The sequence below is a fragment of the Schistocerca gregaria genome, chromosome 6 (genome assembly GCF_023897955.1).
Source record: "Schistocerca gregaria isolate iqSchGreg1 chromosome 6, iqSchGreg1.2, whole genome shotgun sequence".
Classification (NCBI taxonomy): domain Eukaryota; kingdom Metazoa; phylum Arthropoda; class Insecta; order Orthoptera; family Acrididae; genus Schistocerca; species Schistocerca gregaria.
The window spans coordinates 377,794,148-377,819,662 of NC_064925.1; the positions used below are offsets into that span (position 1 = coordinate 377,794,148).

The following is a 25,515-nucleotide window of genomic DNA, read 5'->3' on the forward strand; positions in this document are numbered from 1 at the left end:
TCTTTATTTTTTTATTTGGATTGTGTTGTACTAGGATCCACAGGATATTTAGCTATTATGTTTCATTTCCTAAAATTTACTCTGCTGTCACAGAGCTGGTTGGCAGAAGAACAAAATGCAAACATGATAAACCACAGAAAAATAAAGGAATGGCATATACTCACCTTTAGGAGACTGATGTTTGATGTGTAGACCATTACATAAAAAACGCAAAGGCAACCATTCACCTTTAGCAGCCATCTGGTGCACAGGCATGATAGTATGTGTTCAAGTGTCTGTGTGGTTGTATGTGTGAATGTGTGTATTTTCTGCCAGAAGAAGAACCAGGACTAAAAAGCTAGTTAATACTGTGTACTGTTATGTGAGTTTATGTGTCACACATCAGTCTGATAAAGATGAGTAATTGCCTTTCCTGTATTTTATGTAAAACATGAACTTGAGTCGTAAGTTTAAAATGCTCTTTTGGTAATTGGTACAATTTTGTAATTTAATTGGTGACAATGTGACTAAAAATGCAGCAGAAGCAGCAGTCAAGTTATAAAATGTTTATCTTCCTTTTTCAAAGTTGTTCACAAGCAAATTAAGGCTTTTGCTAGCATAAACTTACATGACCATATATGTATGGGTGATTTGCATGTAATAATCACAATTTGTATAATCAACAACTCTGTATTTATTTCAAAATTCTAACTACACATCAATCTTTCATGTCATGTAAATGGGATCTAAAAAAAAGAGGTACACAACAACATAAAACTTAAAGCTTATGGCTGCTTCTAATACAGGAAACAGTTAGTATAACTCACTGTAGAAACTACAGTTGGAAGACATTTAAAAGTCTGTAAGTTTAATATTATTGCTTTTAGAGTCCAGTACATACAACATACAGATATAATCTCAGTTCCTTATACTTAAGTACTCACACAAATTATCAAGCAATGTAGCAGTGCTGCACATGTACATCTCTGCTGTGTTTCAGCTCTTTTGGTAATTAGTACAATTTTGTAATTTAAATGCTGATCACTGTCAACAGCAAACATAAACTACCAATAATTGATGTCAATCTAAATACAAAGAAATGTGTTTTTAGTAATGGCAGTCATGTTATTTTCATGTCATTGTAACTGAAAGAAACTGTAAGTCATGAAAGAAAAATAATGCCTTCTATTTTATGCAACATTTAAATATAGTGATACTGAATTCAGTAGCATATTTTTGGATAGGAAGGAGAAATATGTACTAAGAAAGCTGAAGTAGATTATTAGTCTTTTAGTTTGCTACCACATGAAAAATAATTTTATTTTTCTTAATGTATTATTGAAAATTGTTTAAGTTCAAAATTAACTCATTTAGATTAATATCAAAGCTATTCCTTTTATGTTAGTAATACCTATCTCTGTGTAGCTAGTAAAAACTACACATAAATTAAAATAAATTTGTAACTGACATTTAAAATAACACATAATTCTTCGGTCTTTCCAAATAAAAGATGCATTGCTCCCATTTCATTGCAATAAATATATACATATATCTGGTAACTTTTTGTAAAATAACTTTGAATGGTGTGTGAAAAATAAGTGCATATTAACTGTATACTGTCTTATTTATGAAACTACCACACTTGCTTTTTATTGGAAGACAGTGGATTCATCACTTACTAAGAAATGTGTATAAAATTACATTTTCCAATAGAAGGCTCATAATAGATATCTTTTCAGTTAATATTTAAAATAGTATGATTCATTTTTGTTCACAGGAATATAAAATATAAAAAAGTATGTTTTACACAATAATGGGGAACATATATCTGTAAATAAATTCAAATGTAAAACAGTATTTTTGAAGTGTGTATCAAATGACTGTTTTGTAAGACACAAAGGTGCCCTTAACAGTACCAACGTTATGGTCAAACAACAGTTCCAGCTGCATGTTGGTTTGATTCTACAAGTGGTATCAGCTAATTATTAGCTGTCATTAGGTCATATACGGAATTGCACCTGCATTACAAATAAAGTAGTCCCTGCTTCTATTCACAGTGTACAACAAGTGTAAGAAATACTATGTAGCAAATACGCACCTGCATAAAATTTACTTGTAATCCATGCATCTATTCAGCATTGCTCATCAACACAGTGATACATCTTCACACACTTTAAAAATGACTATTTAAACACTGATTATGAAATAATTCTTTGAGGGTTCCATCTGCCTGTTATAAGTTTTTGTTAAAAATATTTTTTTATCTATGATGTGGCAATGAACAATGAATCTATCACACAAACTATTATATGGTTTTGGGCAACTGTGTAAACTGTTTGGTCATTGACTACAATATGGAACTTTTCTGGCTACAGTGATGGTACAGAAGTTATATGTGAACTTCATACATAATGTATACTTGCTACATGTACTTTGTTTTATTTTTAGTTAACTGTGAACATAAATAATGGCATTGTATTTCCAATACAAGTGCAGCTTATTATACAAGCTAATGATAACGAGCCACAAGCTGAAACCATTCATGGAAATAAACCAGTGTGCTATGGAGTTGTTGGTTGTAACAATGTAAATAGACTTCAGTTTATGTGTTATTACCATTGCAAAGAAAAGAGAATGGATGCACAGAAGAACAGGAAATCCAAATCTGACAATTCTTAACTTCTTTTCATGGTCTGGTGGTATACAAATGATTACAGTAGTAGCAACAATTTTTAAAAATAAGAAAATTTGGTACTGTATAACAAAGAAATTATGGGAGAGAAATCATATCAAATTTGTCCCCAAAATTGTGCTGTGATATTGGAAACACAAATATCTCCCACATTTATTCTCAAATAAATGGCTACAGATTGTGTAAAAGATAGGCCTACAGGGCATTGATAAGTTTCTTTAAATTATAGTTTCAAAAGTACAATGATCTTGTGAAAATAAACAAAACAAATGAAAGCTATGGGAATGATAATTAGGAGAAAAATGTCATGGAGATGCTTTTCCTTTAAGAATGGACAATCATAGCCTTTTTTAAATTCTTTTCTTCAGCTTTGCACTCCATAGTTGAGAACTAACAGGAGACAAGACTGTTGTCAAGCAGGACGTGTTTGCAATGTTTTCACAACCTTTGCAATAAACTCTGCAGTGGGAGCCTTAATCCAGTTATTGTGTAATGGTGTTTGACTTTTTACTGTGTTGCATGGTAATATTCGGTGGCAGAAAGTATTCCAGCCAACACAAATTTTTTTAATGTTCATTGACTATTGAGAGCAGTTTTAAGTTGACTGTTGGTCCAAACAAAGAAAACTAAGTAATTATTTATTAGGTTTCCACCTATCCATGAGAGAAATGGCACTTGCACTGTTCCTCTCTCTTTCCTTTAGGATCCAGTGAGGTGTGGTGCATGATGAAGATGATGTGATAGTGTGGATTGAGAGGGGCTGACATGACAGAGAAAGTGGAAATTGTCCCCATAAACTCTAAAAAAACAGTTTTCCCTTCCTCTGTCCTGTCACTCCTTCCCAGTTCATGCCTCTATGTCATTTTCATTGTGTATAACACCTCACTGGCTCCAGTACACATGTGCCACATCCCTAACTCATGAGCTGACACCCCACCCTTTGGTATGCTTATCCTGCACACCTGCTGCCTCCCTCCAACAAGATGCTTATGACCTCCCCCCACCCCTTCTCCCTGCTTACCACATCTTTCTCCATCTACCCACCTCATCTGACACAGCCCTCAGTCCAGTTCACCTGTCAGACTTCAATCCCAGCACTCCATATGTACAGCCAACACAATGTAGATGCACAGATGTGTGTGTGTGTGTGTGTGTAGTTATATGGAGGAAGACAATAACTCACTATCCCCCCACAGACACCTATCCATGATTTTCTCTCATTCCCAAAACTTCCTCTCTCTCTGATGAAGAACACAAAACTTTTATAGCTGTGTTACTGTGTACAATATTTTATGTAGCTATCCAATGTCCAGTGCCTTGTCTATGTGATCAGATGATTATTTCCATATTACATTGCTTATGTTCCTCCCAGATTTATCTGACATTGTATTAAACATATTTACATATACTCCCTAGCAGAAAATTATATATATGTTTGAGTCTCAGTTTTAAGTTCTGTTATAACATTCAGGTTAGATTGATGTAGTTTATCCACAGAGAGTTTTATATGAAAATGTCCATTTCACCAATTATCAGCAGATTTTTCAAAAGAAGCTGTTGTTGTAATAGTAACTTGCATTAGAGTTGATTTAAAACCAGTCTGGATGTAATATGATGACTTGTTTGAGAGTATTTAAATGGATTAGGAAAGAATATAAATGCTGTAACATAGAAAGATAGTTTAGTACAACTACAGAATATAAATATGACACATCAAATCAGACCTAATTTCTTTCTTACATTAAATAGGTTTTGTGAGAAATTTTCAAGATAAAAAAATTGGGAAATAAAAAAATGACTGCATTTCCAGTATCACAGCCTTCCTCCTGCACCTTAAATGAATCAGAATACAATTATTTTCTGTCCTAGGGTAGGCCATAACTCAAATTTCCTATTACCCCAATTAGTCTCCAAAATACACAAAGCAAACAAAGTTTTTGAACATTCACAACATCCAAGGGATCTTATATTCTTTTGCTGTTTAGTGTGTGTTTGTGGTTGCTAGTAAACATTCTCCTATTTACTTATAAGATATATCAGACTGTAATATAAGTGGACTGTCAAATCAATTTCCATTACAATTTTTTTCCAAATATAATAAATAATTTGTTTTATCTTTGGATAATGAGTTTGCTAACTGTCTTCATCTGAATGTAGTATTCACAATGTAGTCCACTCATCAAATGACAAGTTTAGCATTTTTTGCATACAAACCATTGTTTTGATTGTATTGGTTCTTTTAAATTTAATGTTATACTCATGATTTGATTGGAATGGGGAATGACTTAATGGTGGTTAATCTGGAATGAAAATAATAGCTGTGCATTTGACACATGTGCAAGTATGACAACTGCTGATATTATCATTATGAGCACATCAAGAAATCTATAGACAATAGAAAACAGAAGTCCTAATAAAACTAACAACATGGTGCAGAGACAGCACTGCAATTGCTGCAAGATTTCAGAAAGTTCTCCTTTTCAGTAGCAGGCAGTTTCAGCAAATAATGAGACTAAAATGACATTAACTCCAAGCCACCTGCTTTGTTTCATTTTCCCTTTATAGTGAAAATTGGAATCATAAAATGTTCACAATGGCTATTTTTATCACTTTGTTACTTTGAACTTCAATCAGTCATTGCTGTTAATAATGAATGTTTGCAGTAATTATTTTGGATTAATTTCAGTAATTGTCAATGGAATATTGCTTCAATAGTCTCCCCCAATAGCCGCAAATTAAAGTACAATGTAACTTCACAACAATATAAAAATATACAGTCCATTTTCATTGGATATAATTATAACACATGAATGGATAAAGTATCATTTTTAAACATTTCACCCCCTTGCTTTAGCTCAAATACAATAACATCAATTCCACCCACATAAACAGATTAGTACTAATAGCTCAGTCTATGAATGTAATACTTAGCTCAACATGGATTACATCTCACTGTCATTACACTGTTATTTACATGGAAATACTATCAATCACTTTCTTTCTGCATTCTATTGCACTTAACAACACCAATAATTTCATGAAAACTTTTGCAGCAACAACTGGAAAGGAAGCTCTACATGCAAGCTGTGCTTCCAAAACTCTCATCATGTGGAGAGACATGCTGTAATATTTAATACAGAAATCTATTTTAATTCTAACATTAACTTCTATGTACATTATACCACTTTATCTTAAAATAAGTGCTATTCAGTATGTTAGGATTTTTACCCAGGCAGAGTAGAAGGCGCACCCTCATTTTATGTTTGCTGGAAACACAGTTGTTATATATCTGATGACTTTTACAGAATTACACACATTATATCATTTGTCTGCTGTGTTAAAAAAAGTTTATGTATTAAAATCGATGTCTGTCACATGAATTCATCCTGAGCACTATTCTTTCTTTCACATAACACAAAAAATATCATATCATTATATGAAATATGGCACAGTTTAAATGGAAGACAATGTGACATAGGCTATTGTTCATTTTGTAACACTTCACTATATCTACAAAAACAAGCTATTTTCTTTGTAAATATTTTAACAGCATATGGAAGACATCATCAGTCACTGCAAACAACAAATTGACCATATTCTGGAAGACTTACAAGTGAAAGATATATCACATATATTTGTAATAATTTGATCACACATTATTAATGGCATAATATGATACACATCTATCACACATTGGTTGATGGAATATATTATGTATGCATTATGAAATGTAAACATTGCAATGGAAGACTAGATTTTTTATGGGCAGTCATACATAGTCTTAATTTTATTGCTTCTGCAGAAGCTGTTACATCCTAACAATAGGGAGACATATCACACCTGAACATTTTAGCAAAATTTGTTTTTTTGTACAGTTTATAGAATATTATTTTAAAAGAAACATGGAGTGATCCTAAAGATCTACATTTACATTACTGTTTTGTTTTGTATCATTCCTGGTGAAAGTCAATAACAACAAATAATTTCAGATTTGTGTCAGGCCAATTCCAAGAAATGTAGCAAAATTCAAAAGATACCTACACATGTGAAAGTTCCTCGAGTGTTCATGTTATCACTAACTAGGTTCTAGTTTCACATGACAAGAGCAGTTCCCTGATGGAAGAATTCTGTGATCAAATGAGACTCTATATTACTACAAATGGTATGGAAAGGATCTTTTCGTGAATTCCTCTGTTGAAAATGAAGTTCTTATTGCAATAAAAACATAAGCCAGCTGTTAGAACTGAATATTGTCTACAAAAGCACAACCAGAATGTATTACAACTGTGTACTGTACATAGCCACATTCACAGTCCAGATTATACACAAATGTGTTCTTAATCAAATAAAAGAGAAGGAAATTGAGTTAGAAAAAATATGATTTGGAAATAAAAGTATGTATTCATGCAAGTAAGAGGGTGGACTGCATGTTTTTTTTTATTAGTTAGTAATTCATGTCAACTGTAATTCTAAAAGTATGTGTGTCAGTAAGTGTACATTTCAAAGAAAGTGATGAAGGCATCCAAAATTATTATTTACAGCACTAAGAATTTCATGCACAGTATTAGGGAAATAAAGTGTTCATTGAAAAAGAATGAAAAAAAATCATGAAATTCCTTCTTTGCAGTTAAGTGGTATGTAATCTTCCAAATTACTGCCAGTGAAAACTTATATATTTTTTTAATAATGAGGCCAAAAGAGGAAAAAAACTGGAGGCTAGATTTCTTTGTCACTTCTTGAGATGTCTATTGGAGTGATTTTTATATTATGGGACTGTTGTATCATGCATGCAAGATACAGATGAAAAGAGAAAATTGAAGAAATTCCATTGAAATCATAAAGCAGCAAAAACTTCAACTTACATAATAACTGTGTGTAATTTCTGTGAGAAACAATAAGATAAAAGCAAAATAAAAAAGAAAAACAATGACACTGAAAATCAGGAAAGATTTGTTTTAGAGGAATCACTATCCTTTAAGAATAATTCAACTGTTCTCTGTGTGTCCATCTGTCAAATAATTCAAAAACTTCTTTTCTTACAACCACATTTCACATGTGTTACATAATCTGCCCAAATAGCTGTTAAATTAAAATTAAATATCAAAATTTTTACCTATTCCAATTCATTTTAGAAACACAACTGTTAAATAACTTATTGAACCTAGAGAATCATTTACATAAACGTTTATCACAAATGTGAAAAATTATTTAAAAGACTGAATTGTTATTAACAGAAGAAACATTAGAATGTCCAACATATACATTATCAGTTTGCTTGCTATGTTCTGCAAAAGAATTGAAGCCAAACCATTCTAAAATGAACACATTACATCTTGGTTTTTATTTTATTTATACTGCGACGAACATCTATATTATCTTATTATTTTGCACGACATTTACTTCAATGTATCACACCTAGTTTGCTCGAGGTTTTCAGCATGTTTTTTGCCCATCTGGAAAATACTCTTAAAAGGTATTATACATATGATCAGTCTCCAACACCAAAAATGCATATAACCGTACAACACTCCAACCGTTATCTAATAGCCACAATTATTGAAATTGTATTACTTTTTTTTTCATCGCAGTTCATCAGATAATGGTTTCCTGCATAAAATGCTATAATATATTCTTTTATCAAAGCAGTTGTATACATTCACCTACTTATTTATCATAAATAGTCACTTATAGCGTAACTGCTAATAAAATGGAAGACTTGAGATAATACTGAAGACCTGTACTGGCAATCTGACATTTGCAAAGTAGACTTATATAATTATACAATGGCGAAGTTAGAAATCTGTTCTCCTTTTCTCTCTGGTAAGTCTTTTTCAAGGTATTGAGTCAGTCGTATTGTATCTCTGCTGGAATAAAAAGAAGCAAATAACATGTAGATATATGGAGGCGAATGTGGAGTCACCTTAATTGAAAGATACAAATTGTTCTGTGGAGCTGTCTTACTGTTTCCCCTTCAAGTAAATTATCTGCACACAATGACAACAGATAAAGAGCTGGTGGCTGATTATGAAATATGATTTAGATCTTTAACTTGTTATCTTCATAGACTTAACTACCTTTTTCAGGAAATAAACAGAAATGAGAAAGTATGGTCTATGTAATTAGGAACATGGAATATGGAAAAGAAGAAATAAGTCCCTTAGAGCTCAAAATTGAGGTACATATAGTGAGCAAGTGGAGAGAAACATGAAAAAAATGTCCTCATTCAAATAAATGTCTCCTGTGAATAACCATGTAAACACTTAATTTCTGAGTATTGTCTTTCTGCTTCAGCATAAATATGTGTTACGGATACTGTAGTTTATTTTGCCATCTATGGCAGACCTTGTAAATTTCTTGACTTAGATGGAAAATAATGCAGAGGTGTTATCAAAAATGCACTAATGTTGGATTAGTAGTTAAGTAAACTCATAGCTGTGGGAACATAACGTGATATAAAATTTAAACCTATGCCTCAACTACAAGAGACAAACTCTGATAAAAGCTGTCTGCAACAGTATCAAAAGTGCCTCTTCCATTTGCGTAGTGATGCAGTTATATTCACAGAAGAATTTCATTGAATTTAACTCTGGCTGAAAACGTGGTGTTCATAAATTGGAACAATGGATTATATTTTCATTTTGCTCCACAGGAAAAGAAACTGAAATAGTGGGTAACCAATATATGAAGCATAACCTGTAAAATGCATTATGAAAAATATTAATCACTACTACATTTGCTCTCTTGTGTTTTATCAAACTTTCTCCCAGTTCTTTTTTTTTTTTTTTGTATGCCTTAACAAATTGGGTTGAATGTCTCCACTTCAATGTGATAAGATGCAAAAAGCAACACACAAAATGTGCCACATTCAGCTTACAATATTGTGTCTTCAGTTCTGCTTTCCAAATGTCAGATTCCACAGGTAGCCCAACATATATCTTTATTATTGTCAACAGCACTCAGTGACTCCTGTTTTCAGGCTTTGTATTAAAATTACAACTTGTTAATTAAATACATTAAAATTAGTGCATATACATATTTATATGTATAATATATTATACAATATTTTCGGCAGACCACATTTAGCTGGCTACTGACAGACTCACTACAACTTCAGAATGGCAGGCCTATTTCAAAGGCCTTGATGAGAGCAGAGCCAGAATCATATACTCCAATAATACCAAAGAGGACCCCAAGGAAAATGACAAAGCAGTCATAGGCAACTGTACCCCAGTCCAGCATCGGCCTCTTCAGTTTCAGATGGAAGTAGCATGGCCAGATGAAAGACAACATTGTGCCTGTGAAGCTGCCAATGAAACCCATTAGTATGGCAAAGTGTGGAATGGAGATGGCCATAAGAATAGTGAAGGTGACAACACCAACACGGAAGGCCAAGCCCCAAACCTTGAGCTCACCATCAAGTGCCCAGATGGTCGGGAACAGAGTCTCGGGTCGACCGCGGAAGAAGGCACGTTCCAGGAGCTCACAAGCAGCATAGTATGGCAGTGGGTAAGATAGCACTGCCTTCACCACCAAAAAGAAGTTAACAAAGCCCTTGAAGCCCTGGGAATGTAAGTTATTGGTGATGACCTGCTGCGTATTATTCTGGAAGGTCAGAAAGCACACATAACCAAACAGGGACTTGAATATGGCAGCAGCAATATGGCTCCAGTTGAGCATCCAGTTGAACTTGGAGGGGTCTATGAGGTTGCCCTCAAGTGTTGGCAGGAAGATCTGTGACGTGTAACTGAACACGATGACACCCAGGGAGATGGGGAAGTTTTCGAAGTCAATACTCCACTTGACCTTGGACCATCCCCAGTCTCCGATGTACAGCAGGCAGTAACCGAGGATGACGGCATTGATAACAAGATGGGACATGGTGCACCAGAAGCTGAGCATGGAGACGTGGTGCAGTGACTTGAGGAAGCCGAGCGGCACGAGCAGTATGCCGATCAGCATCATCCAGCTACGCGTGTCGATGGCACCCTCAGGAAAGGTGCCCACCATAAGGTCACCGCAGACCACCACATACAAGATGCATGTCATCAGCAGCTCGATGATCTGTGCCACATTGACAGCTCGTGCCCCCCATTTGGGCCCAAAGCACTCACTCGCGATTGAGACGTAGGAGTCCCGCACGCGCACCCCGTCCTCGTACAGGCAGTCCACCAGGATCTTGCCCGTGTAGCAGCAGATATATGCGATGCCTATCATGGCAACAATTGCCCAGTAGCCACCACGGAGCACTGCGAATGGTAGTGACACGATGAACATTCCCTGAAAAATAACATTGTTTTATGGTGATTATGTTCTCCATCATCATTCCAAAATACTTGGTAATGTAGCAAGTTAGTTAAAGGTAAATATTTAAAAGAATGGATATCATTAGCAGAATGTATATAAATTGTTGGTACTACTAAGTGAAATATTACGTGCTTTTCTCGAGTTCCAAAATTTATGTATATTCTGCTCATTGTACTCAAATGGCATACAGCAGAAAGAGGGAGAAACACATGTTACTTTAAAATGGTTCAGCTCATATCATACAAATAGGAAACAGAAACTAACAATAAACTGCAGTTATAGAGGGTATACCAAAACTTTTTATTATAATTAGTTAGTTATGTGTTCTGCAGATCATTTGAATGATTCTTTTATTGGAGTGATGTAGAATGAGTCAGTTTACAGGATATGTATGTGTGATTAGTATTAACATTAATGTGCATATAATTTTTAAGTCCCTGGGATATAAGGTGTTGTCCAGGAGAAATGACTATAGGTTAGATTTAAAACTTACTTTGCTACCTGTCAGACATTTTATGGTACTGGGCAAATCATCAGAACTTTTTGTTGGTGTATGTTGAACTCTTTCTGAGCCACTGACAGTTTTAGTAATGGATAATAAATGTTATTTTTTTCCTCTTGTGTTGTAGGTATGGACATTACTGTTCTCAAATTGTGATGGAATATTATGATGAATTTCCTTAGCAAACATTTGTACCATGATGGTTCGCCTGCCCAGCTAGCCATGCGGGCTAACGCACTGCTTCCTGAGCAGGGATGCGTGCCAGTCCCCGGTGGATTAGTGACAAGGTCCAGTGTGCCGGCCAGCCTGTGGATGGCTTTTTAAGGTGGTTTTCCATCTGCATCAGAGAATGTGGGCTGGTTCCCCTTATTCTGCCTCAGTTCCACTATGTCAGTGATAACTGTGCAAACACTGTCTCCATGTATGCCTACACCATCATTACTGTACCACTCAAACATTGGGGTTATACTCATCTGGAATGAGATGTTCCCAGGGGCAGAGGGAGGGGGGGGGGGGGGCTGAACCTCAAACTAACCTTACCTTAGGTTCAGTGTGGGGTGGCAGTGGGGTGAGTGGAATTCTGTAGCCTTTTGTGGGGTTGTGTACCACAACACCTTGGCAAACAATTTGATGAAATGACATTCACTGACGCACTGAAGCAATATTACCAGAAAGGTTGTGATGGGATTTAATACATGGACCTGACGATTGTCTTGAACAATTTTTACGATATGTTGACAGGCTAGATAGGGCAGTAGGAAGAAGTATGTACCACAATAATTGGAATGATAGAAATCACAATGGGAATAATTACAGAAACGGAGATAATGGTAACTTCTACCAGTATCAAAGTGTAAATAGAGAGAGAAATTTTAAACATTAGTGGGATGGGAATAATGGGAATAACCATTGGCATTTTGGTAGAAGAAACAGCAGTTCACCTCAAGAAGGTCCACAGTTTTGGGGCAAGGAAACACAACAAGCACAGGACTTCCAAGTTATATTTGCAATTAGGCAGTAATGACAGTGTTAATTACATGGCACATGTATCTAAAACTGAACAGAAGAAATATCAGATTTCTCATTTATGTTTTGATCAAAAGTTTTGGGATACTATGTTTAATTATGGTGATGTAGGTACTAATCACAGAACAGAATGTGAGAAGAGTGAGAATTTTGATGTAGTGTGTACTATTGATTTCTTCTCTTGGTTGGAAAACAGTGCCATTGATTTATGTAAAGCAGGCGTAGACTTTATTGGATCTGAACTAGGTGATATTTTTGATGCAGATGTGAATGAGAGCTGTGAAATAAATGACATTGGTAACTCCAAGACTGGTAGCTTATTGCAAATGAATGTAGGTCAGGTAAGTGACTTTGATGGAGATGAGACTTGTATTGTTAGTAATGTTTCTGATGAAGTAATTTTGGAGAAATATGATGATGATGAGTATCAGGTATTTGTGGAGTTCAAGAATAAGTAAGTTACAGAGTTATCTGTGAATGATGTGGGCAATAAAGGTAAGGTAAGTGACATATGTGATATTGTAAATGTGAGTCGTAGAATACCAGTCCAGTCAAAACAATTTTTCATTAATGCCATGCAGTGTAAAGATCCAAACAGTGAAGTTGAGTTATCGGTGAGCCTAGAGAATAAAGGTGAAAACTTTTTTGAAGTTTGTTTCAGACCAGATTGATGATATCATAGATAAATGTGCATTCTGGAATAAGTTAGCTATGGTTAGTCAGAATTTGTGTAAAATTGGTGGAATGAAGTGAAAGAAGATCTAAGCAGGAAGTGTAATTTTGACAGTAATATATTTTGTGTTCCTTACATAGCAAGTGATATTAGTTGTGCCATGGAATCCATTCATTGTGTTCAATCTTTACCTGATAACATGAGTAATCAAAGTTGTGCTATGATACCAGTAAAGTTGATAAAACCAAGTAAATACAGTGTGGATGTATCATTTGATGAAATTGAAAGTAATCTTTTGCTTGAAGTATTGGAAAACAGAAAAGATGATTCATATTTTGAGTGTCTTTACATTAAGATTAAGATTGATCAGTGGGAAGGTAACTATTTGACTGATACAGGAAGCCCAATTCGTGGTATATGTGAATAATTTAGAGACAAGATCAAGTACAGTAAGAATTTTTTGGAAATGTCCATCGTACGTGTAAAGATAAGAGGAGCTACTGGTAAGCAAAGCAAATTGGTAAAATGTCAAGCACTGCTAACATTTAGCATAGAAGACAAGACCTTTGAACATGGTTGCATAATGATCCCTAGTCTGGAAGAAAATGAACATTATGTTTGCAGATTTATACTGCTATATAATTGTTTTTTTGTTTGTCAGGAATGTAGTATGTAAGATCATGTGATTTCTCAAGTTCTGTCTTATCTATTGGCTGAGTTTAATTCTATGATACACTATGTTTGGAGGTTCATACAATTATACAAATTGGTTTGCAATAGATTTGTGCTTTATCACCTTACTAGTTCATTGTTTTCATTGCATTTAACTCTGTTTATTAAAGCTTAATATGTGAACAATTTTTAATTATTTCTTATGTAAATCCTATATACTTGCTTTTGCAATATAAATAGGGAGAGCGCATGCTGTGTGATGTGAGGAAGGTATTGAACAGCATATTTAGTACACAAAATAATGTTTCAGGATTTGATGTGAATGCTAGACAAGAAGCTACCTATCCATTGGACTGTGTGAGGAGAAATGGATGGAGCCACTTCCACAGTGCTGTATGGCTGTACCCTGCTGACCCAGTCACCTTACAAGAGATCATGGGTGCTGGGCAACATACTCACGCATCTGTCAACTACAGAACTAGGGTTCAGAAAAGACCCTTTTATACGGTAGGGAGGACAGAAAGAAACCAAGTTTTAAGAGAGGTTAGGTTTGGCACAAACCTTCTGTTTGAGAAAGACACCAAAAAACGTAATTCTAGCTTATTACATCAGCATAAACAGTTACTGGTTAAGAATTTTCAACAATCAGCAGATATTTCAACTCTACCCAATTTTAACTCAGTCAATGTGAAATGTCAGCTATCTTTATTGCATCAAAATATTCGAGGACTGAGAAATAAAATTAATGACTTAATTATCTGCATAGATGAATTAGAGTCCCCAAACCCAACTGACATAATCTGCCTCTCTGAATATCATGTGACCACTGGTATAGAACTTACAGGATTTAGGCTAGCGTCTCACTTGTGTAGAGAAGAAATCGAGAAAGGAGGAGTTGCTACATTCATCAGGAACTGTCATAAATTTAAGAACATAGACATTCATAAATTCTGCCTAGAACAGCATATAGAAAACTGTGCAACAGAAGTAGAATTTCACAAAAAATCCTTCATAATATTAAGTGTATATCGAACACCTGCAGGTAACTTTAATCTGTTCATAAACCACCTTGAAGCTGCACTGGCCCATTTAACAACCAAAAACAAAGAAATAGTGGTTGCTGGCAATTTCAATGTAGATTTTCTTGAAGACTCTCCCAATAAGAACTTATTTGAGTTAGTAACACTATCATTCAACTTAACTCCCACTGTAAAGTTCCCCACTAGGGTAGCCAATTGCTCACAAACAGCCATTGATAATATCTGTACAGAAAAGTCGGATGAAGAAAATTAAATTACAAAATCAATAGTCAATACCCTCTCAAACCATGACATGCAGTTCCTTCTGTTAAATGTTAATACTGAACAGGATATAAGATCTGTTAAATCTGAGCTCAAGAGGGTAATCAATAAGCAAAAAATTGATTATTTTAGGAAACTCCTCAGAGACCTTCACTGGAGTGATGTTTACAGTGCTCCTGGCATGAAAGAAAAATATAACACTTTTGCTAATAAAGTGCTTACCTTAGCTGAACACTGTTTTCCCCCAAAACTAACCAAGGTTAGAGCAAAGTCTACAAAACAGCCATTGATTACTCAAGGAATAGGGGTATCTTGTAAAACAAAAAGAAAACTGTATCTGTCAATCCGAAACAGTTCTGATGTTGATGCTATACCACATTACAAGAACTGCTGCAAAATATTAAAGATGGTAATACAGACATCAAAGCAAATATATTACAAGGAAAAGATTGTCATACCAGGTAACAAAATAAAAACAATATAGGATATAGTGAAGGAGGAGACCAGTAGAACCAGACATGAAGAGGGACAAATAGCATTAAAAGTAAATGATTCATTGGTGACTGATGTGTATAGTGTTGCAGAACTTTTTAACAAACATTTTATAATTGTTACTGAACAGATGGGGTTGTCAGGTTCTGTAGATCCTGCTACATAATACTTCAGACCAGACATTTCAAGTAACTTCCATAATATGAAATTGACCCTCACTACCTCAGCAGAAATAATGTCTATCATAAAATCTTTAAAATCAAAAACATCTAGTGGGTATGATGGAATATCAACAAAGTTGATTAAGGATGTGACTCTGGGTTAAGTAACATATTAAGCTATCTGTGTAACCAGTCATTTATCAATGGAATATTTCCTGAATGGTTGAAATATGCTGAAGTTAAGGACACTGTTTAAGAAGGGAGATAAAGAAATAGCATCAAATTTCCATCCAGTTTCATTTTTGCCAGCATTCTCAAAAATTTTAGAAAAGGTAATGTACAATTGGCTTTACTTGGATAACATATACAGACACAAGCAGACGTATTTAAATATGTCTGCTTGTGTCTGTATATGTGTGGATGGATATGTGTGTGTGTGTGAGTGTATACCCATTCTTTATTCCCCCTAAGGTAAGTCTTTCCGCTCCCGGGATTGGAATGACTCCTTACCCTCTCCCTTAAAACCCACATCCTTTCGTCTTTCCCTCTCCTTCCCTCTTTCCTGACGAAGCAACTGTGGGTTGCAAAAGCTTGGATTTTGTGTGTATGTTTGTGTTTGTTTGTGTGTCTATTGATCTGCCAGCGCTTTCGTTTGGTAAGTCACATCATCTATGTTTTTAGATATATTTTTCCCACGTGGAATGTTGGGGGGGGGGGGGGGGCGGCAGGCTGACAGACACACAGACAAACACAAACATACACACAAAATTCAAGCCCTCGCAACCAATGGCCGCTTCATCAGGAAAGATCAGGAAAGATCTTTCCTGATGAAGCAGCCATTGGTTGCGAGGGCTTCTATTTTGTGTGTATATTTGTGTTTGTCTGCGTGTCTGTCAGCCTGCCGGCACTTTCATTTGGTGGGTCGCATCATCCTTGTTTTCGGATATATACAAATCAGTACAATTTAACTTCTGCACCATTTCAGTGCAGTTATATGTTCATTGCAAATATGTATTGTAGTAGTTCTACTATATGTTTATTACCTTATAAATAAATAAAAACATTTTTTTAATTATAAATTCAGTGCATTAATGTGATATTAGTAAATGAATGTTTGTAAAATGATTCCTTGTATAGTGTTCATTAAACAAAAATAACGATCATTCCACTTAGGACCCATGGAAGGTACATTAGCTTATTTGTTTCAGTTGTAAATATTTGTCATGTATTATTGTTTTACTAACATGTTCTACATCCTGAAGGACATCCTCACTATGGATCAATTGGAATGTAAGTAAATCTAATCAAATCGAATCATGAGTGTTGTGACTGAGGTTTGTAAATTATTAGGCAAGAAATCATCCTATATTAAGAATTCATGAAACTGTTTGTTTAGAAAAACAGTTACTGGCATGGACAGTGTTAATCAACATAAATGCATGTTTTTTCAAGTAGGGGGATTCTTCCCAATACATTGTGTAATTTTTTATCAATTGTAAATGAATCTTCTAGGCCACTATGTACTATGTTTGTATGAACGATTAGCAAATAGTGTGGAAAACATTTACTAGTATAGACAGTATAACAAAATGTACACAGTTCTGATTTCATACACTTATTTTGGTCCTCGAGCTTCTCAATTATGTCATCATTCAAAGCTTTTTATGACTCTGATTGCCTGTATTTATCCTGAGTATGACAATATCGTATCTCATTGGAACTAGAGTTGCGGGCAAACTCATGCTTCACTTTGTTTTGGGTACCCCCGGTCATCGCGATTGTGTAACTATTGACTGAGGTTAGATGCTTCCTATAATTACTCTTTACATATGACTGAACTTATTGATATGATTATGAACTTTATTCATTTTGTTGTGTCAAAACATTTTACCTGATCTGTACCCAGTGTGGTTTGAATTCATGGGTCAGTCCCCACATCGTAAGCTTAGGCCCTAATATTTTTTCATTATTTTGTTCTTTCATGAGCCAACGTATCCTTGAATACTCTGGTTTATGTGGCTGACTGATTTTGTACTATATTCCTACTCATGATTGAGTATATTCTTCTGGTCTGTACACGTCATTGTGAGTTTATCAGGTCAGCTCACTCCTCAGACATTTAGGCTTGGAATTTTGTTCTGTTCTTTTTTGAAGAGAACTTTATAGATGTAAACTTGAAATCTGTAATTCTAGTAATTTACATTGTCTCTGCACTTATTTCTATAGTTTAGTGTTGTAATGTCGTAGTTTTGACTTTGTATTATTTGTCTGGTGACATAATATTGCACACTTCTGAAAATCTGAATGCCATTTTCTGATATATTTATAAATTATGACTTTTATAGTAGATATTTTTCGAATGTTTTCTGTAATACACTGTGTATAAGGTACTTCTATACTTCTGTATTCCATCTTTTGGCACCATTTTGTACACTGTTTGGCAAACTCTATAGTAAGTCACAAAATATTGTAAACACATTGTTTCCAAATTTTGTGAGGGGGATATTGCAAAGGGACACCATCCTCTAGCATTACTTTTCCTTGACAGAAGTAGTTGATACCAGGAATATCTTCGAATTTTGAACAGATTAATATTATCTCAGCTGTTTTTCTAAAAGAATTTCATATGATTTTGTAGACAGTGTGTTATATTTAAGGCGAAAATCTGTAAAAAGATATTACTTTATTTCCTTTGCTACAGTTGATATGTACTGGCTCTGAATGTACATTTGAAATTATTATTTTATTTTATTTTTTTTTTATTTTTTAGAAATATTTAAAATTATGAAATATTTGGCACACTTAAAATTTCTGTTATTAATATACAATTTAATACTATTTATTAAGTTTATTTCTGGATTCATTTATAAAATTATAATATAAATTAATAGAAGTCATTTGTCAAGAGTATTTGTAAATCCTTTGGAATACTGTTAGTACCACAGAGTGAAGCAGTAGTGGGCATGCCTCTGATTTGATCAGAAGTGCTTTTTAATTTTGAATAACAATGTGATTTTGGCTTTGTAAATATGAAAATTCAAAAGACAGCCTGATATTAAAAAAATGTGAGAGAATAAAATATTCATGAAAAAAAATGCAGCACAGGCAATTCATCAGAATTATTAACATCAACTGGAACCATGAGATCTTAAAATATGAAAATTTCAGCTTCATGAACCAGCCCATAGAGACAAAGAACTGGAGCCAACTACGAGGAAAGAAGATAAGTAAAAAATTTATTGTAAATCTTATGCCTCGTGAAACTTAAAAAGAGTTAACCATAAAGACAGTGACAATCAACAAATGGTGTGAGAGAAGGGGATACTACAAGTGGTGGCATTGACTGGGATCAATTGTCTAATAATGAAGTTCTGTCTGTTGCAGAAAAAGGGAGAGTGATTTGTGTGATTTTCAGTTTATGTATGATATATTTCCGATCACAAGAAGAAAGAAAACCGGGGGCTGCCCAACGTGGTAAATAGTATCAACAGTGACAATTTACAACCAACAATGAGGGACTGAATCAAATGAAAGAGGGCTTTATAACTATAGCCAAGGACACAAAAAAAGAAAGATAACTACAAGCTATTTGTGAAACTAATTTGTTTGTGGGCTTGTGTGCTTGTTAACAAAATGAATAGAAACAAGGGTAGGAGCAAGGTAGAAGTGAAAGCTACAGTATCCAGTCAGTGCATGTCTGAGCTGAGTGAATTCATAGTCAGCAAAGAAACAGTAAAAACTAATATTTTGTAGTTAATTTTGGCAAACTAGCGGAAATGAAGACAGATAACAATAGCAAATTTAGTGCACTTAATGATCAGTTGACTAAAATAAGAACTGGAAACAATAGTAAAATGGACAGGGTAAAGGGGGAGATTACAATTTGCATAAGAGTGTATTAATGGTCCAGATAAATAAAAATGGGTAAATGCAGTAGAAGAAGAAGAAGAGGCAATAAGGTACTTTATTTTATTTATTTATTTATTTATTTATTTCTTACTCCATCAATCCAATTGTGATAAACTCACTAGGATATGGAGTGTATCAGTAAACAACATATACATAGGTAGTATTAAAGCAGTCAATCACACAAAAGTAATATTCCAGCAAACATTAGACACAGAAAGTGAAAAACAAATACAACAGTGAAAATAACTATGAATATTACATGTATTACATGAGTACAGCACCTATATCATTGCTAAGACTTACACTATGGTATATAATGCTCAAGCTTTCTGGTCCACATAACTCTTGCAAAGTGCAAAATGATCTTTCAAGTAGAAATTGCTTCAGATGCTTCCTAAAAGAGGACTGGTTATCAAATTTGCTTTTAATATCTGCAGGAAGAGCATTAAAAACTTTAGTACTAGAGAACTGCACATACTTTTGCACCATAGTCAGGTTTTAATTATAACTGTGGAAATTGTGTTTTCTCCTAGTATCATATCTTTTGTAAAACTATTTATTTTTGCTGATGAAACACATAAGAGAAAATATGTACCAGGAAGTAACAGTAAGTATGTTTACTTTCTGGAAAATATTTCTACACTGAAGTGCCAAAGAAACTGGTATAAGCACTCAACTCATATTCAAATACAGAGGTATGTAAACAGGGAGAACATGGTGCTGCAGTCAGCAACAACTATATAAGACAAAAAGTGTCTGGCACTGTTCTTAGATCAGTTATTGCTGCTACAATGGCAGGTTATCAAGATTTAAGTGAGTTTGAGTGATGTTATAGTCGGCCCATGAGTGATGGGACACAACATCTCCAAGGTAGTGATGAAGTGGGGATTTTCCCATACAATAATTTCATGAGTGTACAGTGAATATCAGGAATCCAGTAAAACATCAAATCTCTGACATCACTGTGGCTGGAAAACAATTCTGCAAAAACCAATGACAACTGAAGAGAATCTTTCAATGTGACAGAAGTGCAATCCTTCTGCAAATTGCTGCAGATTTCAATGCTGGGACATCAGCAAGTGTCAGCATGTGAACCATTCAATGAAACATCATCAATACGGGCTTTTGGAGCATGACACAAAGCTTCATGCCTCGCCTGGGCCCATCAACACTGACACTGGGCTGTTGGTGGCTGGAAACATGTAGCCTGGTCAGAGGAGTCTCATTTCAAATTGTATTGAATGGATTGATGTGTATGAGTATGGAGACAACCTCATAAATCCATGGACCCTGTATGTCAGCAAGTGACTGTTCAATCTGGTGCAGACTCTGTAATGGTGTGGGGCATGTGAAGGTGGAGTGATATGGGACCCCTGATATGTTTAGATACAACTCTGACAGGTGACATATACATCCTGTTTAATCGCCTGCATTCATTCATGTCCATTGTGCATTCTGACAGACTTTGGCAATTCCAGCAGGATATTGCAACACCCCACTAGGACAGAACTGCTACAGAGTGGCTCCAGGAACACTCTTCTGAGATTAAACACTTCCACTGGCCACCAAGCTTCCCAGATATGAACATTATTGAGCATGTCTGAGATGCCTTGCAACATGCTGTTCAGAAGAGATCTTGACCCCCTCACACTCTTGCAGATTTATGGACAGCCTTACAGGATTCGTGGCGTCATTTCCCTTTAGCACCACTTCAGACATTAGTCAAGTCCATGCCACATTGTGTTATGGCACTTCTAAGTGCTTGTCGCGTGCCCATTTCTTTGGATCTTCAGTGTACAACTATACCTAGAGTCTACACTGCTTATTACTCTTACAACACATTTTTGGGCCAAGATTGTTTTCTTTTCTGGTATTTGGTTTCCCCAAAATATAATGCCATAATATAATGTCATATGTAATAAGAGAATAGAAATGTCCATAGTATACTACTTTCATCATGTCTATATTTCCATTCTTGGAGAGTATGCGTAGGGCGGGAATTGATGAGCTGAATCTCTTCTGAAGATTTATTATATGATGAGACGAGTTTACTCTGGAGTCAATTAAAACACCTAAAACCTTCATTGTTTCAACTCCATCTATTGACTCTGTGCCACATTTCACAGTTAACGCATCCTCAGTTTTAGCAGTTGCAGTGAAATTAATATAGTTAGTCTTATTAAAGTTCAATGAGAGTCCATTGATGCTAAACCAATTCATTAAATTGATAATAATATTCTTAACAGATCCTTGAAGATCTACACATGTATGACCATCAATCAAAATGTTGGCGTCATCTGCAAAAAAGGTAAAAAAGCACTGTAGCTTTGTAGCTTTAGGTAGGCCATTTATAAATACGAGGAACAGTAAAGTATCAAGAATGGATTCTTGGGGCACACCACATTTAATGGTTCTCCAATTACATGAAACCAGGCCAGCATGAATCTCACCAGCACTATCTGCTACTACTTTCTGCTTTGTATCATTGAGGTATAATTCTCACCACTTATTTGCCACAGCACTTATTCCTATTAGGTCTGCTTTCTGTAACAGGGTTTGGTGGTTCACAGTGTCAAAGTCTTTGACAAGTAGCTAAAGAATCATATTGTTATCATTTTGTCATTAATTGAATCTAGAACTTTATTTGTGAAAGTGTAGATTGTTGTTTAGTTGACAGACCCTTTCAGAAACCAAACTGACTTTTGCTGAGGATGTTACATTTATCTAGATGTTACAAAATTCTTTTATACATTTTCCAGAAACTTTCAAGAAGCAGGTAGAAGGGAAACTGACCTGTAATTTGTGAATTGAGTTTAGTCACCTTTCTTGAAATGGGGTTTTATGAAAGCAACAGTTTCTTGTTGTAATGATGCATTGAAAATGTGGCTATGTACATCACTATAGAATCACAGCTCTGTTTTAGTAAATTATTAGGGATATTATCTACCCCAGTGGAATAGTATTCTTTAGAGAGATGACTGTTGTTTTAATTTTAGATCCTGTGACAGGTCTGATATGAAGTTTATTTGTATGTTTGGGTATAGTCTTTTGCATGTGACTCAGAACTTCATTAACAGAGCCCTTGCAGCCTACAAGAAGTGGTTGTTGGAAGTATTAACTATGTTTTCAGAATCATGTAATAGATTTCCTTCATGTTTAATTTTGAGTTCTTAATAATCAAACGGATCTGTAGAGTCAAAGATGGTGGTCAGTATAAGACCAGGTTACTTGTCAGTGTGTGTCAACAAGAAAAGGATATAGATTTCAAGGATTATTTAGCCCAGTACTTGATATCTGTTCACTAAGACTTTGCCCTGGCAGCAGAGAAAAGTTTCTAGATGAGAGTGTTTAGAAAAGACTATATGGACTTAAACAAGTTCCATACAGATGGAATAAATCTCTGACAGATTTCCTAAAAATGGAAGGACTAATTAAGTGGAAGTCAGATCAGTGCATATTTAAAATTGTAACTCAAGAAACATACATGGCTACACATGCCAATTGTGAAATCATAATAGGAAAAGACAGAGAAAATTGAAACACATGCTAAAAAATTTAAGAAGGATTTTGAAATGTCTATTACACAGTATCCACATATGCACATAAAGATACAAATATTGAAGCTTGAGGATGGAATATTTCAGCATCAAGAACAGTATGTGAAGTAAGTCCTGGGAACATTCAACATGAGTGTAAGAGTGGAAGACAAGTATTGTATGGCATTGTATGGATGTTGTTCAAATGCCCATGTAAATGAATGTGAAACCATTGCAAAGAAATGGAACATACAAATGTATACATAAAAAAGTAAAAGCAAAATAATGCACGGTCACACAATACATTTTAACAGAATTTTATATACTTGTATGCTTTGGTGTTATAAAACCTCAGTCTGTTTTTCACAAGGCACTACTCTGGGTGATATGATAGTGTTCTGCCACCCACCCGTCTAGAAAATATTCTTGTCCATCCCTTCTCCAGTCCTGCTCCCAATACTGCACCCTTGCGGTCGACCCAGGTGCGACACCTGTCCCATGTGCAAGACCTGTCCCATACATCCGCCCAAGATCTCCTACCACAGTCCAGTCACAGGCAGCTACTACTCAATAAAAGTCAGGACCACATGTGAAGGCAGCCTTGCTATGTATCAGTTATTCTGCAATTATTGTACAGCATTCTGTGTGGGCATGACAAGTAATCAACTGTCCACTCACATAAACAGCCATCTCCAAAGTGTGCTAAACAATGAATATGACCACCAAGTAGCAGAACATGCTGCACACAACAACTCTAATGACTTCAACAGCTGTTTCACTACATGGACCATTTGGTTACTTCCTTCCATCATAAGTTTCTCTGAACTACATGGATGGGGTTGTCTCTCCAGCATATCCTGCACTCTTGCAATCACCCTGGCCTAAATTTCTGCTAACTTGTTTCCCACTGCCTCTCTTATCTCTCCTCTTCCCATTTCTGTCCACATCATTCCTCCCCCACCCATATAGTTTACTGACTTCTCCCACAACTCTTCATCTTCCCCTTCCCTCTCCCTCCCCCATGCAGGCATGTTCTTTCTTTATTTCTCAAACTCCACTGCTCCCTCATTTCTTCCATCCCTCTCCCTTACTCTCTCTCCTCCCTGCCTCCCTCTTCACCACAACCTTCCTCTCTTTTCCTCCCCTCCCCCCCTCTCACCTCTATCCCTTATATGCTCAACCCTCTGAACGTTTTTCTTTTTCATGTTCTGCAGCCACTAACTCATCTCACAAAAGACCTGCTTCACTCTGCCCTGCTACCCACACCCTACCTTATGCATCCTTCCCTATCCCCTTGCCACCAGGCAACTACTTTTGATAATCAATTCTTTGATAATCAGTTTACTGTTAGTGTGAGCATGTATATTTGGGTATCTGTAATTGTGTTTGTGTGTACTCCTACTAGAGAGCTTAAGCCTGAAAGCTTGTATTAACTGTGGTTGCCTCTTTTCCTATTATACATATTATTCTAAATCAGTATTAGTTACCTCTACTTATACAGATTTTTAATTTGAAAATACAGTGTCCATGGGATTGTTTGTGTCATATATTATAATTGTGGGTTCATGTAAGTGAGGAAATAGTTTAAAACTACACAACAGATTTAGAATTGATCTTTTAGTCTTACTTCATTCATTAGATTTACAGTGAAGTCCCCAAACTCATCTACAATGGGTCTTTCAGTAAGTAGAATGTTAAATAGTGTTTCTAGTTGATTAGTCAATGTATCTGTATTCTCAGTAGGTGGTCTGTATATCACTATGACTATGACTTTTCCCTGTATTTTATACAACAATATAGTTGCTGCTTCAAAATGATTTTCCATACTCAATGATTCATCTTCACACCTTCTTTTACACCCAATACTTGATTTGGTAAGGATATATATATCTACATTTTTGGCATTTTTTCCTACAAAACTGACTTGCCAACTCATTTGGATGAATGTTAATGCTACGTAGTTCAAAATTTCTGCACTTATACTTCAAAATGCACATGCAGTCAATATTTACACCATTCACTGTTACTTCAATTTCTAATGATTTATTTCTAAGACATTGAATGTTAGGGCTTAAAGTCTGCAGATGACTAGGAAGTGAGCTGGATGCAGCTGTATTCACATTTTGCGATGTCATATTCTACTCTGTGTACTGGTAAAGTACCAAAAATCCTTGTGAAGGATAGGTTTCCTGCACCTCACAGGTCATTCACTTGGCTGTGGTGAGTTGCCAGAAATAATTCTGAGGTATCTACATGACTTCAAGAATT

At 35.2% G+C, this 25,515-nt stretch overlaps 1 protein-coding gene across 1 annotated transcript in view; it reads right to left on the reverse strand.

Moving 5' to 3' along the window:
* Positions 1-655: 655 nt before the first annotated feature.
* Positions 656-25,515, reverse strand: part of LOC126278890 (vesicular inhibitory amino acid transporter) — a 128,154-nt gene continuing 103,294 nt past the window's right edge. Inside the window, exon 2 of the mRNA XM_049979165.1 lies at positions 656-10,948. Coding sequence (XP_049835122.1) covers positions 9,782-10,948 — 1,167 coding nt within the window. The 3' untranslated portion in view covers positions 656-9,781. The remainder of the gene's footprint in view (positions 10,949-25,515) is intronic.